The sequence below is a fragment of the Spinacia oleracea genome, chromosome 4, assembly GCF_020520425.1.
Source record: "Spinacia oleracea cultivar Varoflay chromosome 4, BTI_SOV_V1, whole genome shotgun sequence".
In the NCBI taxonomy this organism is placed as follows: Eukaryota; Viridiplantae; Streptophyta; class Magnoliopsida; order Caryophyllales; family Amaranthaceae; genus Spinacia; species Spinacia oleracea.
The window spans coordinates 25,070,983-25,087,685 of NC_079490.1; the positions used below are offsets into that span (position 1 = coordinate 25,070,983).

The 16,703-nt window shown below is 32.5% G+C and overlaps 1 protein-coding gene across 1 annotated transcript; it reads left to right on the plus strand.

Moving 5' to 3' along the window:
• The first annotated feature begins 15,195 nt into the window (after window positions 1-15,195).
• On the plus strand, window positions 15,196-16,016 carry LOC130459925 (RING-H2 finger protein ATL39-like). The gene has a single exon (XM_056827555.1). It carries the CDS (start codon window positions 15,310-15,312, stop codon window positions 15,823-15,825), a length of 516 nt encoding a protein of 171 aa, XP_056683533.1. The 5' UTR covers window positions 15,196-15,309; the 3' UTR covers window positions 15,826-16,016.
• The last annotated feature ends 687 nt before the right edge of the window (window positions 16,017-16,703 follow it).

Sequence of the window (16,703 nt, forward strand, 5' to 3'; positions counted from 1 at the left end):
CTATAAAGTTGAAGTAAAAGTACATATTGCCTAAGAAGCAATAAAACAGGGTTGTTTATGTTAAAGAGTTCTTCACTGAACTTGGGTAGATCACATGTCTGCTGGCTTGATGATTCTTCATTGAAAAATGCGTAGAACCACTCTTGAAGCAAGAAAAGACTAGATCACAAAATAAACATACTCAAAAGATCTTATCATCTATCTCAAAGAACATTCGATGAAAAGGATATTAAGATTGGCAAAGCATGATAACTAAACCTATGCAACAAGTGAGAAGCAACACTCACGTTGTAGCACTGGAAATCAAGCATAGCTTTGAATTCCATGAACTGTTTTAAAGATGGGTTTGAGGCCCATGGTTGTAAAATGTTGGGGTTGAACATTTATCATATATGAAATGTACTTTCATATTCCATTTAATCTTGGTTTAGTATTAAATGATGAGTCCCTTCAAATTTGACGATATATTCAAGATAGACTGTCAGGACCAGTCTTGTGACTAAGAAATGTCTATCAAGTGAACTTGAATGTCAAAAGTTGAAAAAAGGTCCCTGGTCGGAGTTTTCTATAAAGATGGACGCATAGAAAACGTTAGACGACTAGAATGCAAGATGACTAGTAGTTCTGTTTCTTGAACTATGTGGACATGGCAATGTCGCAATCATTTGCATAGATACTTACTTTGGGAAGACTAGTATCGGACAGACCTATGAAACTTTACTGTAAGAGATGAAAATCTGTCATAAGTAAATTTCATTAAAATTATTAGACACTAAATCCTCAATACCTGAGTGATTTGAGATTACTTGTTTGAGAACTGGTTGCTTTGACGTTGACCAACCGTCACACCGTAAAAGGAGGCTATAAAGGCAACGCTCAGGTAATCACCTATCAAACGAAGTCTAATCTCAAGATCGCAAGATTGGGATTGTCCTCCCATAAATCGGGATGAGATGCTTAAAAGTTGTACAAGGCCACTCGGAGAGCTAGAAACTGTGAAATGCGTGGCCGTGCTCGGACGAATCATAGGCTATGATTATCTGTTTATTTGATCAGTTGAACTCTGAAACCGAGAAACACCTTTGGACATAATAAGGATGAAAACTCTTACCTTATGTTCAAGAGCAAGCATCGAGCGAAAAAGGAATTAGGTAAATGCACACTTGTCCCTAAGGACAAGTGGGAGACTGAAGGAAATAGTGCCCTTGGTCCAAGTATGCATATAAATATTAAGTCTAATAAATGCGGTTCAGTATTAATTAACAAGTTAATAATTCAGTGAGATCAAGTGAGCTGAATGCCTAGCTAGAGGCCGCTTCAGTTCAAGTGGAATTAATGATATTAATCCACGGCTTACTCTTGACTGAACCCGTAGGGTCACACAAATAGTACGTAAACGGATCAAGTATTTAATGGCATTAAATACTCCATCTATGGATATTCGGAATCGACGGATCTTGGTTTCAGTGGGAGCTGAGATCGTAACAAGCAAGAAATGAATACTCCGGAAACGATGATATTACCGAAAACGGAAATATGGATCGTATCGGAAATATAAATATTATCCAAGTCGTAGATGTTGCCGAAAACAGAAACATGGTACGTATCGGAAAATATTAATGGAAATGGAAATATTGCCGGAATCGGAAATATTGCCGGAAACGGAAATATTGTCTGAATCGGAAATATTATCGGAATCGGAAAATAATTCCGGAAACGGAAATATTAAATATTTGTTCGAAACGGAAATTCATTCCGGAATCGGAAATGTTAAATATTGTTCGTATCGAAAATGAATTCTGGAATCGGGAAATTAATCGGAAGCGTATCGTACGAATTAGCATCGGACGAGGCCTGCCAGATGAAGGCCCAGCACGAAGCCGGGCCATCGCCCAGCAAGCCAGCACGCCACAACGCACCAACCAAGGTTGCGCCAGGCCCACCGCAAGGCAGGCCCAGGGCGCGCCAAGGCTGCGGCAGCGTGTTGGCCTCGTGACAATGGGCTGCGAGTGCTCGCGGGCTGCGCGCGGGCGCATGGCGCCCCTCGTGGGCTGTTGTGCGTGCGTGTGTGTGTTTGTGTTCATATACGAATCCTAAAGCTATCAGGATTCGATATATGATTAAATTCCTAATCCTAAAAGTATAAATTAATTAAATAAGAGTTCTACTAGGATTCTAGTTTAATTAATTCGTATCCTAGTAGGATTCCAGTTCCTTTTCCATACCTCTATAAATAGGTGCCTAGGGTCATAATTTATATATACAATTGAAGTATTCAAAGGTAAGATTTTCAAGAAAAATCAGCCACTCTCTTGCCCCTATTTAGCCGAAATCTATACTTTAAGGGCGATTCTAGTTGGTCAAGCTTAAGGCGGATCCGGACATGCTGTGGACTATCTACGAAGGGACGACACTTGGAGTCCTAAAGACTTGTTCTTGTTCGGTTCGGGCGCAACTAGGGAGGGCACGAAACAAAGTGTATGCATCTAAAATATGCTAAATGATTATGTGTAAATAATATGCTTTCCTGGCTTTATGGTTTTTCCGCATGATTTATGTTTTGTCATATGTATCATAACCTAACAGTACCGAGTTCCGGATGAAGGAAATAATGCCCTTGGTCCAAGTATGCATTCTATGTTAAGTCTAATAAATGCGGTTCAGTATTAATTAACAAGTTAATAATTCAGTGAGATCAAGTGAGCTGAATGCCTAGCTAGAGGCCGCTTCAGTTCAAGTGGAATTAATGATATTAATCCACAGCTTACTCTTGACTGAACCCGTAGGGTCACACAAATAGTACGTAAACGGATCAAGTATTTAACGGCATTAAATACTCCATCTATGGATATTCGGAATCGACGGATCTTGGTTTCAGTGGGAGCTGAGATCGTCACAGGCAAGAAATGAATACTCCGGAAACGATGATATTGCCGGAAACGGAAATATGGATCGTATCGGAAATATAAATATTATCCAAGTCGTAGATGTTGCCGGAAACGGAAACATGGTACGTATCGGAAAATATTATCGGAAATGGAAATATTGCCAGAATCGGAAATATTGCCGGAAACGGAAATATTGTCAGAATCGGAAATATTATCGGAATCGGAAAATAATTCCGGAAACGGAAATATTAAATATTTGTTCGAAACGGAAATTGATTCCGGAATCGGAAATATTAAATATTGTTCGTATCGGAAATGAATTCCGGAATCGTGAATTTAATCGGAAGCGTATCGTACGAATTAGCATCGGACGAGGCCCGCTAGACGAAGGCCCAGCACGAAGCCAGGCCGTCGCCCAGCGAGCCAACGCGCACCATCGCACGCCAAGCCTCGACCAGGCCCAGCGCAAGGCCAGGCCCAGCCAAGGCCTTGGGCGCGCGCGCAAGAGCACAGCAGTGGGCCGAGCGCTGTGCGCCTAGTGTGGGCCGCAAGGCTTGCGCGGGTGTACGGTGCTCGTGCAATGCTTGTGCGGGAATCCTGAAGCAATCGGGATTCGAAGTGTGACTAAATCCTAAAACTATTAGATAATGATTATTTAATTAGAGTCCTAGTAGGGTTATAATTAAATAAATTAGTATCCTAATAGGATTCCAAAACCCTTTCCTTAACTCTATAAATAGGTGCCTAGGGTCACATATTTTCATAAATAATTCAAGTATTCAAAGTGAGTTTTTGAGAGAAAATTCAGACACATTCCTTGACTATAAGTGCCGAAAATCTTTAGTACCTTAGGGGCGATTCTAGTTGGTCAATCTTAAGGCGGATCCGGACGTGCTGTGGACTATCTACGGAGGGACGACACTTGGAGTCCTAAAGACTTGTTCTTGTTCGGTTCGGGCGCAGCTAGGGAAGGCACGCAACAAAGAGTATGCATCTAAATTATGCTATATGATTATGTGTAAATAATATGTATTCCTGGCTAAATGGTTTTTCCGCATGATTTATGAATTGTCATATGTATCATAACCTAACACCGGAATGGGAACGGTCTCTGGGGTTGGACTTTGGCTCTTGGATTTTGGAATGTGTTCTAGAAATTGGTCCTTCCGCACAGAGTTGTTCCAACCACCTAACAAGGATAATGGTATCGTCATCATCCCAATGGGGAGACACGATTTAGGTCTCTACAGAAGCCCCCGCAGAGAACTTCGTAAATGTTATATCGCGGCAAAAGTCACCCATCTCTTACTCAACTACTCAAGTAGTCCAGTGGTAGACTACTAAACGTCTTAATATGGTCTAACACTCTTAGGCTCTGTTCTTTAGAGTTGAACTGAACTGAACTTAACTGAACTTAACTTAACTTAACGTTTACTATTTCGGAAATGAACATTTATTTATTTATTTGCAAATGAACATTTAATATTTTGGAAATGAACATTTACTATTTTTGAAATGAACATTTATTTATTTATTTGGAAATGAACATTTATCTACTCATTCGAATATGAATGTTTATCTAATTATTTGGCAATCATCATTTATTCAACCAATTTAGAAATGAACATTTACTGATTGTGAAATGAGTATTTACTAATTTTAAAATGAACTTAGTTATTGCATTACTATGTTATTACTTTGAACATATATTTACATGTATTGAGCAATTAAAACATGTTAAATAACATATTTCCCCAAAAATTGAACATTTTAGGCATTGCCTATGTAAAATTATTGTACTTGAGTTACAAGATATTGGGACAAATCATCCACTTATTTTTCTATATATTCAATCTTGAATATTGCTTTTGATGTAGTCTCGAGTTCTTATAATTTTGAATGTGTGTATGAAGTGTGATTTGAACATAACATAATATTTGACTTTCTTGTATGCTGAAAATGAAAATAGTAAGTAATTTGATATAATGATCACAATTAATTTAAAAATGAACATTTACTAATTTGAAAATAATGGGCATGCAAAGAAAACAAATAGGTTAAAAAGAAAGAACACTGGTTTAAAATATGCTCAGTAATAGAACAAGAAAGAACAAAGAATACAAAAGGTATGAACAAATAAAACATAAAGTATGAACAATTTCATTAGAAACATTAAGCAGATGATTATTATGAACAAACAAATAAATAAAAAAGAACAAAAAATTCAACAAAAAAGAACAAACAATATAAAAAAGAACATAAAATTCTAGAAGAAAGAACAAACAATACAACAATTATGAACAATTTTATGATGAATTTAAAAAAACAACAGGAAAGAACAAACAGTACAACAAAAAAGAAAAAAAACAATACAAAAGAAAGAACAAACAATATAGGCGCTTGTAAAAACATAAAAGATCAATGAAGAACTTAATTTCATTATGAACATTAACCAGATGATTATTATGAACAAACAAATAAACAAGAAAGAACAAATAATTCAACAGAAAAACAAACAATATAAAAAAGAACATAAAATTTCAGAAAAAAGAACAAACAATACAACAATTATGAACAACTTTATGAAGAATTTAAAAACAACATGAAATAACAAACAGTACAATAAGAAGCGTCGTTTTTTGGAGGGGGTACAACCAAAGTTGGTTGTACCGGGGTACAACAGTTAGGGGTTAAGGTCGGAGGGACGTGGGCATATCACAAAATATTATTATTTTACTTTGAGCGGCTTTTGCTTTGGCATGCCCAAGAAAAAAATTGTTGTGAATGGAATAGGGCCCCCGGCCCACCTCTTGTGCCTCATGCCATTCCGAACTTGGACCAGGCCTCGAGTTGCGTCTGCTACCCCCTTGCATACTGACCCTAAACCCTAAACCCAAAGAACTTAGGCCCTGTTCTTTTTGGCTTAATTTCAGTTTCAGGACTTATTTCGCAGTTCAGTTCAGTTCAGGAGCATTCAGTTTAGTTCAGTTCAGTTTAATTCAATTCAATTTAACTTAATAATAATAATAATAATAATAATAATAATAATAATTTTAATAATAAAAATAATAATAATAATATTATTATTATTAATTCTTATACTTTTATATTACTTATTATTTATATTTATATTATTATTATTATTATTATTATATAACTAATTATTTATTATTAATCACTATAAGTTATTATTTATTATTTATTATTATTTTTAGTAACTAACTACGGATTATTAATTATTTAGTTATTTATTAGGATTTGTTTTCATTTAACACCTTAAAAAAACTAGTTTTTGTAATTTAACACCTTACTTATTTTTTATTGTTTTTAAACACCTTAAAAAATAAAAAAATTTGAAAATCAACACCACTTGACAATTTTTGTTAGAAAAAACATTAGTTTTTAACTATGATAAAGTTCCGAAGGCATGATATGGTGGTAAACAACTCCTTCTACCATCAAATTATGCTTTGGAAGTTATAGCATGAATAAAAATCAACGTTTTTTTCTTATGGAAATCGTTAAGCGGTGTTGATTTATAAATTTTTAGATTTTTAAGGTGTTTAAATATAATAAAAAATAAGTAAGGTGTTTAATTAAAAAAACTAATTTTTTTAAGGTGTTAAATGACAAAAAATCCTATTTATTATTTAGTTATTAATTGTTATTAATATTTATCATATATTATAATTATTTGGTAACTAATTACAGATTATTATTATTTATTATATATTTATTTAGTTATCAATTATTAATTATTAATTATTAATTATTTTGTTATTAGTTATTATTTATTATTATTATTATTTTGTAGTTAACTAGAGATGACTAGTTTTTAATTTTTAATTATTTATTTTAATTATTTTATTATTTATTATTTATTATTAATTATTTTATTATTTTATTATTTTATTATTATTTACTATTTTTTATTTATTATTTATTATTTATTATTTATTATTTATTATTTATTATTTATTATTTATTATTTATTATTTATTATTTATTATTTATTATTTATTATTTATTATTTATTATTTATTATTTATTATTTATTATTTATTATTTATTATTTATTATTTATTATTTATTATTTATTATTTATTATTATTATTTATTATTTATTATTTATTATTTATTATTTATTATTATTATTTATTATTTATTATTTATTATTATTATTTATTATTTATTATTTATTATTTATTATTTATTATTTATTATTTATTATTTATTATTTATTATTTATTATTTATTATTTATTATTTATTATTTATTATTTATTATTTATTATTTATTATTTATTATTTATTATTTATTATTATTATTTATTATTTATTATTTATTATTTATTATTTATTATTTATTATTTATTATTTATTATTTACTATTTACTATTTACTATTTACTATTTATTATTTATTATTTATTTCAGTAATATTCGGTTAAGTTAAGTTAAGTTCAGTTCAGTTCAGGAGCATTCCGTTCAGTTCAGTTCAGTTCAGTTCAGTTCAGTTCAGTTCAGTTCAGTTCAATTCAATTCAATTCAGTTCAGTTTAGTTCAGTTCAGTTCAATTCAGCTCTAAAGAACATGGCCTTAATAATACTATAGTTGTCTAGGTTTTTCTTTAAGGATAAATCAACAACATTGATTAAAATAAAGTATGTAAATAGCATCAAAAGTAGGACCTAATTGAGTTATCGTATAGATTTCGGATCGGTTATGATCACGTCAAAACGGTTAATGTCGGGTCTCAATTTTTATTCTGGTCAATAAGGATCGGGTCAGATAACTTTGGTTCAAATAAAGTTGGGTCATAAATAGTAGCATCTATCTTCCTTAGTAGCCCGTCTTTCCTTGTCGGAAGACGTCTACCTTAGGCTCAACCAAACCTACGCATTTTTCGGATTGAACTCGGTTTCGTTTCGTGTTAATTTCGGGTTCGGTTGGAATTGGTTCGGATTTAAACGATTTTATATCTGTTTGATTTAGTTCGTGTATATGTTTGATTCTGGTACAATTTGACCGATTTGTTTCAGGTACAGGTCATGCATGTCTGGATCGGCTAAGTCGTCTCAGATTCGGGTCAAATATGGATCGGTGAGTCTCGATTTTGGATCAAACTCATATAAGACGTAACTCGGATTTGGGTCAATTACGGTTTGGGTTTCCAGTTGGGTCTAGTATAGTTTGTATTCTTGTGTTCTATTAATCGAGTGACTATCGAGTTTAAGATAAAATTCAGTTAATTTTATTATTCGAAGTCTTCACACTGAATAAAGATTTTTTAGGCTGTCTCCAATTTATTTATTATAAATAGCTCATACAATAAAATTTCATATATCGAGTTGGGTTTACATAATTAATAGTTCAATTCGGTTAACTTCAGTCGGATTAACGATGTATACATTAAATAGGATTTGGGTTAAACCGTTTTTTTTTAAATTTTTTTTATCTCGTTTGGCTTTCGTTTTTGGGTTAACTAGAATCGGATTATTTTTAGATATCAAATTAAATCGGGTTGGATGGGCAACAAATTGGTTGAATTTGAAATCAGATAGACGCGGGTCGGGATAAATCGGGTATCGGGTTTATCGGGCGGGGTTGACTGCGGTTGTTATCGGGTAAAGTCGATTTTTTGGATTGCTACCGAATCAGATGCGGGTTTGGTCAGTTCGGTTCGGTTAAAAGTTATCGAATACAAATCGGGTCACGAGTCTCCTCAAATTGCTAGCAGTTTGAGTTCGGATTTTTTATTTTATTTTAATGGAAGGGTTCAGGTCTTGAATTTCCGGAATGGATCGGATTTCATGTGGACAACGATTCGATTTTTATCTCACTATTTTTCAAATATATTCGATTCAGACGTCGGTGGTTTCCATCGAAGTGTGGAATCAATTTTTTTCGGCAATAGTCAAAAGATAGAACATTTATTTATATTTAAGAAAAATGAAAGGAGTAGTCCTTTTTTTTCTTTTGGTAAATTCTGCATATTTATTTGACAGGTAAAACAAAATTTTGCCACCACCACAGTTGTTAAATACGGAGTAATAAAATTGAAAATTGACTGGACAAGTAATAGAAATACACGTCAAAATAAAAAAATAAAAAATAATTAAAAAACATGTGTCAGTTACAGAATGAGTTAGGCTGTTTCAAACAGAAGTTTCTTCATCACCAGTTCACCACAGTTCGACACGAAAACTATTTACAATCAAAATCACCAAAAACAAACAAGAAAACCCAAAAAAAAAATCTAAAATAACTCGCCCCTAAATCTCAACTTCTTATTCTCTAAATTAATACACCCACCTAAACCCACTTATCAATTTCTAATTCCATCTTAACAAAATCTAGAAAATGCAATTACCTTCAATTTTAAACTGGGTTACATGCTCTCTCCTCATCGCTATGGTCTGCGCCTTCATCGTCATCCTCCTTCTTTATCTCATTAGACGGTATTGTTTCAAGCGCCGCGTCGAACAAGCTGCAATGCAGGATCCTTTTTCCGGTGCTCCACGCGGCGTTGATCCGTCGGTGATCGAGTCTTTCCCGAGTTTTACCGCGGCGGAGGGGAAGAAGGTTTGCGGCGGGATGAATGTGTGCGTGATTTGTTTGGCGGTGTTTAAGGAGGATGAGACGCTGCGTTCTATGCCTACGTGTGGGCACGTGTTTCATTCCGGTTGTGTTGATTCTTGGCTTAAGACTCATTCCACATGTCCTTGTTGTCGGGCTAGTCTTATTCCTGGGCCGGATGGGCCGGTCCTGTTTTTCTCCAAGTTATTTAGACCCGCTTCATAAGGTTTGTTGTAAATATATGACGGATAATAATGGAGGTTAGGGAATGTATATTAAGGAACAAAATAATTGTTTTTTTTTTTTAAATGTCGGTGGAAAAATTGGATGTTCCAATTTTAATTAGAATGATTTAGTTTTCTTCAGTTAATTAATTTTTGATTTATTTTACAGGAATAATTTGGCTGGTTATGATTTAATGTTGTGTTTTCTAGAGTGACCAATTTGTATGATTTTCTTAAAGTTGTTTTTCAGAAAGTCAATGAAAAGTGAAAAAAAATGAATAATAATGTTTTGTGTGGTACTTTCTATCCAGATTTGAATTTTTAATTATGGTTTTTTTTTCTTCTATTTAAGTAATAATAACAAAGTGTATACCCATGTTTATTAAAAAAAATAGTGATCGAATTAGTGATGTTTCGTTTTCAACTTTTACTTGTATTGAATAAATGTCGAACAAACTATCAATTTTCTTTCCTTCTAAAATAGAGGCTTAGTTATGCTTATACTACGTACAACGTTTGAGATCAGTTCGTTTTGTTACTATGAACGAAAAGATTTGACCGTTTGTTTAAGTTGGCGGTGAATAGAACATCTATATTATGTAGCTTGAACACGACATTATGAATCGAACATGAATGTGAAAAGTGAGGAGAAGAAAGAGACGGAGACTTAGGACTTCATGACTCAGGAGTATGCATTAGAGTGTAGGTTTAGATACAAACAAGTTGTTCTAATCGGATTCTATTAATTTTGTTTGTTTAGGTAATACGTACTCCTTAAATGATAGGCATTTATATATTTCCAAGCTTATTGGATGCACGGCGGATTATCGGCGTGCATGCCGGGCCAGGTGGTAAAGTGTTTGGGCTCCTCAAGTGTGGGCCGTGTGGCTGAATAATGAAGGAACCTCAAGTCCTCAACGATGCTACAAATTTAACGAACCAATTTCCTGACCAAGTCGATAAGCAGTAGGTATTTTATAATGCCAATATGTGATTGGTGGAAAAGGGGTCAGAAGCTTAAACTTCACAACATATTATTATGAGGTCAATCAAGATGTCAATTTTTTTTTTTTGTCAATTTAAATGTCGACTTCTGTCGTTAGCTGTTCTCTCAGGTTGAATTGTTGATGTTTATACTGTATACTTTTTATGTTTGGTAGCAGACTAGCAGGTAACCATCGGTTTATCAAGGATGTTCTTTCTTTTTTTTTCTTCTTTTTTTTCTTTAACTTCTAGCGTTGAATATTAAGGTATTACGAGTATTTTTTTTTAAATTCTCCGTATATGAGTTTCATCTACATTATTACCAAATTACCAATGACTCCATCGAGTTCTTGGATTAATACAATAATTGAATGTTTGTTTATGATAGATAATAGGGTCATATTCATCTCTTTATTTTGTAATTTAATATGAAATACTCGCAACGGTTTGACTGGACACGCTTGCCAATGCACAACTTTGACCATCAATATCTTCAATTATATATAATAAAAACTTATAAAATATTATTATTTTGAAAATATATATTAAGATGAAGCCAATCATATATTATATGCTAACACTTATTTTCATATACTATAAATAAAATAGGGTCAAAGTGAATTATGTGAGTATTCCGGGACGGAGGGAGTATGCCCTTTGTGGCTCATCTGGGCCAAAAATCTATGTTAGGAGTATTCATTGTTATGCAACCTTTTTTTATGTTAAAAAATAGTAAATTTATTAGTCCGGACAGGAAAAATTGACCAGGTCGGACTGACCAGACCGAAGGCAATCGTCCGGTCTACGAGTCGAGAAATATAATTTTTCAGTCTTTGGTCCGGTAAAGTCCAAAAACCTTTAAAATCGATTTTTGGATCAGATCGATTTTTCCTTAATTAAACATAATATAAACATTCTCTCCTTTAATATGTTGTAAATATTACTATACTAGATTTTAGCCCGTGTGATGCACGAATTCTATTAAATTGTTATGTTTAAATAAAAAATCTAAAATGAAATTCAATGCAAAATAAAAAACCAATCTAATCTAATGCATTGAATTTCATTTTAGATTTTTTTTTAATTATGAGAGTGTGTGTTTTTGGAAGAAATTGTATATGCGTAATATTAATAATTAATTAATTAAAATATCTACTTGACACTTAATTATTTCTCTACGTGGCACGTACTCTAATTTTTTAATTCAAAATTAATTTTGTAATCTTATTTTTCATGGGCCGAAACCATTAGATTTCCTACGTGGCGCTCTAATATTGGATTAGTGTTTGATTTTAAATTGAATTTTATTTTATTTTATTTTGGATTAGTGTTTGATTTTGGATGAATTTTATTTTATTTTGGATTAGTGTTTGATTTTGGATGAATTTTATTTTAGATTTGTTTTTTAATTATTAGAGTGTTTGATTTTAGATGGAGTTTTATATATCAATAATTAATTAATTAAAAATATCTACGTGGCACCTAATTAATTATCTACGTGGAAATCATTTTTTTAATTCAAAAATTAATTAGGAATCTTATTTTTCATTGGCCGAAACCATTAGTAATCATACGTGGCGCTCTAATAATTCAGCAAATATGCCTCCTTTATCTATATATATATATATTAGATTGTGATTTAATTTATTTTAGCTTCCAAAAAAGCGTTAAAAATGGTTTTTTTAAAATGTATTTTTTTCTTTTTTACTATGATTTTTAGAAAAAATAAAACATATATTGAAATAGGTCTACAACCGGTCTAAACCTGTCCGGTCCGGGTTTTGGACCGGGCAAGCATAACCGGTGCGGTCTCCGGATCTTGAATTATCAAAATTTCGGTATTCGATCCGGTTCGGGTCGGTTCATTCTGGACCAATGAACACCCCTTACATGTAATATACTTTATAATTATGTTTCAGGTGAGGTTAATTTTCTTCTATTTTTTTGGGTTGAAACCACTCCCTTTGGGCTTCACGCAGTGAAAATAGTGTGAGAGATTAATTTTGCAATATTAGGCTAAAAGAAATATAAGCAAACACTAATAATAAAAAGAGTAAACACAACATAAAGGTTAAGACATAGGATAAATTGAATTTTCTAGCTCTCTTATTTTAGCATTGAAATATACTATATCGTATATATATCGTATTTTCGAATATATAACCCATTATACTTCCGTTGTCTCCAACAAATAGGACCCAAATCGCTAAACTGAACTAATGAGCACACATATTTTGCACTCATTACAGCATTTATAATCATCACAAATGTAAAGGATATATACCACAAAAGTTCGTGTTCAAATCCTAACTATAAAAAAATTCAATGTTTCAACATGTACTTCTATCTACAATACTCTATGACTTCAAAAAATACAACGTTTCAACATGTTCTTCCTATCTACATATACCAAAAAAAATTCGAATGTGCATTGTACAAAATGTATTATTCAGATCAAATATTACTAATCCATAACAATGCTAACATTTTTTTTTTGACGGGTAAGGGAAAATTTCATTAAAATAAAGCCATACGGCATCTACAATCAAATTTTTTTCCCTAAACAAGAACAAATCTAAAATACAATAACACATTCTTTTTCCAAATAACTAAATGAGCAAATCCTGAAGAATGACTCCGAAATCATGGTATATGTGTAGCCATGAAATAACTTCGATGTCAAAGCGTCTTTTCGTTGTATGGAGGACCTCATTGTAAACGTTATAGTCATCTTGAAAATTGAATCTGCTTCATATCCCAGATTGATCTTGATCTTCAAAGTGCATACATCATAGAAACAACAAAATTTCCACCATGAAATACACAAACAACACCCCTCGATTTTCGATACCCACACAAAATCAGAAAACCTTTCGAAAAGAAAGGAGAAAAAACCTTGTCTTTCAAGGGAGAATCGTTCCTCTCCGGAGGAGGACGCATTATTAGACCTACAAAAACAAAAGCTAAATGAAATAACACAAGAAAACAAAGCAATTGGGGCTTTCCACCGATAAAAACCGACGGAAGCCCCTCAAAAATTACCAATGGAGGCTAGGGTTTGGAGGAGAGAGAGGAGAGCCGTGGAGAGGAGAAGCTTTTTCTCAAAGGAAGAATACATTGGTAAGGCAAAGATAAAGGTACATGTTGTCAGTTGATAGGAGTAAGAAAGTAAATGTTCACATCCTCTCAAAAAAAAAAAAAAAAGTAAATGTTCACATCCAAAAAAAATATAAAGTATAATGTGAAAAATATTATGAAATGGAATGAAACAAAAAGAACATTTTGACATGGAGGTAGTACATAATACCCCATGTGATGGATTGTTTACATAAAGGATCAAGGAGCCACCAAAACTATATAGGTACATTTATTCACCGGAATTTCATTTATATTATCTTATTGACCATGAATTTATCTTATTTTATTTTGTATTATCTTATATTATATTATCCTTTATTTTATTATTCGCCCTTAATGAAAGTTATGAAAAGGTGTCATTTGAACTTATGATCTTATCTTTTCTAAATTTCGTATCTGAAGTTATTGACCCTTATTTTATCTTACTTCGTACTCCCTCCGTCCCATAATTATAGTACCGTTTGAAAGTGGAATAATTAAAGTATATGTGAAAGAGAATATAATACATGGGTGGGGTTTTCAATTTAATTAATATAGTACATGAGAAATTGGGGACATTAGTAACCAAAATTAGAAACAAGACTATAATTTTGTGACGTCCGATTTAAAAAACAGGACTATAATTTTAGGACGGAGGGAGTATATTATTAGACTTGTTGCATTCATTATAATTTCATATCGATGTACATGGTAAAACATCTAGAAAACAAACTTGGATGTATACTTAAAACTACTATGTGGTGAATTAGTTGAAAGTAATGCCTCTTTCTTCTCATGTAAACAAAACTGTATACATTCAAAAGTGGAATGATCAATTTCTTGATAGATCAAATGAATAAAATAACAAAGTTGATGTTTTGTGCTAGTTGACATCCACCAAAGTCAAAACTACAAGTTGTTATTTCGTGAATCCTAGAGGCTACGTTCTATTTCTATGCTTCAATTCAGAGTTCTCGCTAGTTAACCATTTTATAAGGTAATTTGACAATTTCCCTCCAAAATAAATAACCAATTTGACAACTTCTATCAATTAAATATAGTCCATACAAGTGTATCTACTAGTATGTGTTTTTAATTCTTTACTCTTTTTTTAAAAAAATTTAATGCTACTAAAGTCCATTTATATGTATTTCATTTATTTATTTTCAAATTGAATTAAGGCTCTGTTTTTTGATACACTATGTTTCATCGATCGGAATTTCAATTTAATTCACTATATTTAAGTTTAGCTCATCTTAATTCAAACATTAAATCAATTCAGTTTAGTTCAGCTTCAGTCGAATGAATCTAGTTTAATTTTAGAAGGAAGGAAAAGAAAAAAACGAAGAAAAAGGCAAATAACAAACTTACATGTAGTCATGTACTCCATGTTATAATGGGTCAATTAAAAAGGACAAAGAAACATTCGCTTCTAAATTATCAACTAATTACATTCATAAGTATATTGAAGTGATCAACTAATTACAATTTTGTAGAGAGCCAAAGAAAACATTCCAACATGGAAAGACCACCAATTATAACTTTTGTTATGAACATTATCTTCTACATTACATTGTGTGCGCTATTACTCTTTTGGATTTGCTCCATCTTTTGCCGTCGTTATAGAGCGTCTACTCACAATAGACAAGCAATCGGTCCGACAATCATCGCGTCCCCGATCAACCATGAGCTGCCACGTGGCCTCGAGACCACGGTCATCGACACCTTCCCTAAGTTCGCGTACTCGACGAGGTCGGATGATGATGATGATGATGATCCAAGGGTAAAGTCGGGATTAATGAAGATGACGGGCGAATGTGCCGTGTGCTTAGGGACGTTTGAAGAGAAGGAAATACTACGTTTGTTGCCTAAATGTGGACATGTTTTTCATGCTGATTGTGTTGATACTTGGCTACGAATGCATGCCACGTGTCCTTTTTGCCGGGATATTCTGTTACCGGATGAAACTCACGCCGGGATGAGGCCTACTCAGGTTGATGTTGTGATCAATGTCAACGACGGTAGAGGACGATAATTGGTTGTGACTTTTTCTAAGAAAAGCAATTACTAATGATGTGTACATTATATTTTGTAGACCATTGCTCACATTCACATTGGTTAATAGCTAACATGTACGAACTATAAGGTAGTCTTCGAGTCTTATGGTTGACTTTTGAAATATTGTTGTATGTATTGGTTGCTCGAGTAAACTTTAGCACTAATTGTTTCGAGAACTTTAACTTTTTTTTTGTTGTTTTATTGCAAAATTAATTCCACAATACCTATTATTCGGTATACATTTATTAATGTGTTAAATTTGTTTAAATAAAAGAAATTAATTCATCTATTTCTAGGAAAAATCGAAAAAGTTCATGTAAACTCAAAAAAATAGAATAATTTTATTTCCTTTCAAAACAAAATAGAATAATTTTATATTATATAATAAAGTAACATACTCCATATGACAAAACATAAATCATGCGGAAAACCTTAATGCTAGGAAACATATTATTTACACATAATCATTTAGCATAATTTAGGAGCATACACTTTGTAGCGTGCCCTCCCTAGCTGCGCCCGAACCGAACAAGAACAAGTCTTTAGGACTCCAAATGTCGTCCCTCCGTAGATAGTCCACAGTACGTCCGGATCCGCCTCAAGTTAGACCAACTAGAATCGCCCTTAAGGTTACTAGGAATTTCGGCTATTGTGTTTGCAAGTGTATGGCTGATTTTTCTTTCAAAAACTTACCCTTTGAATACTTCAATCGTGTCTATAAATTATGACCTTAGGCACTTATTTATAGAGGTATGGAAAATGAATTATAATCCTATTAGGATATTAATTAGTTTAATTAGAATTCTGCTAGGACTCTATTAAATAATCATTATCTAATAGTTTTAGGATTTAATC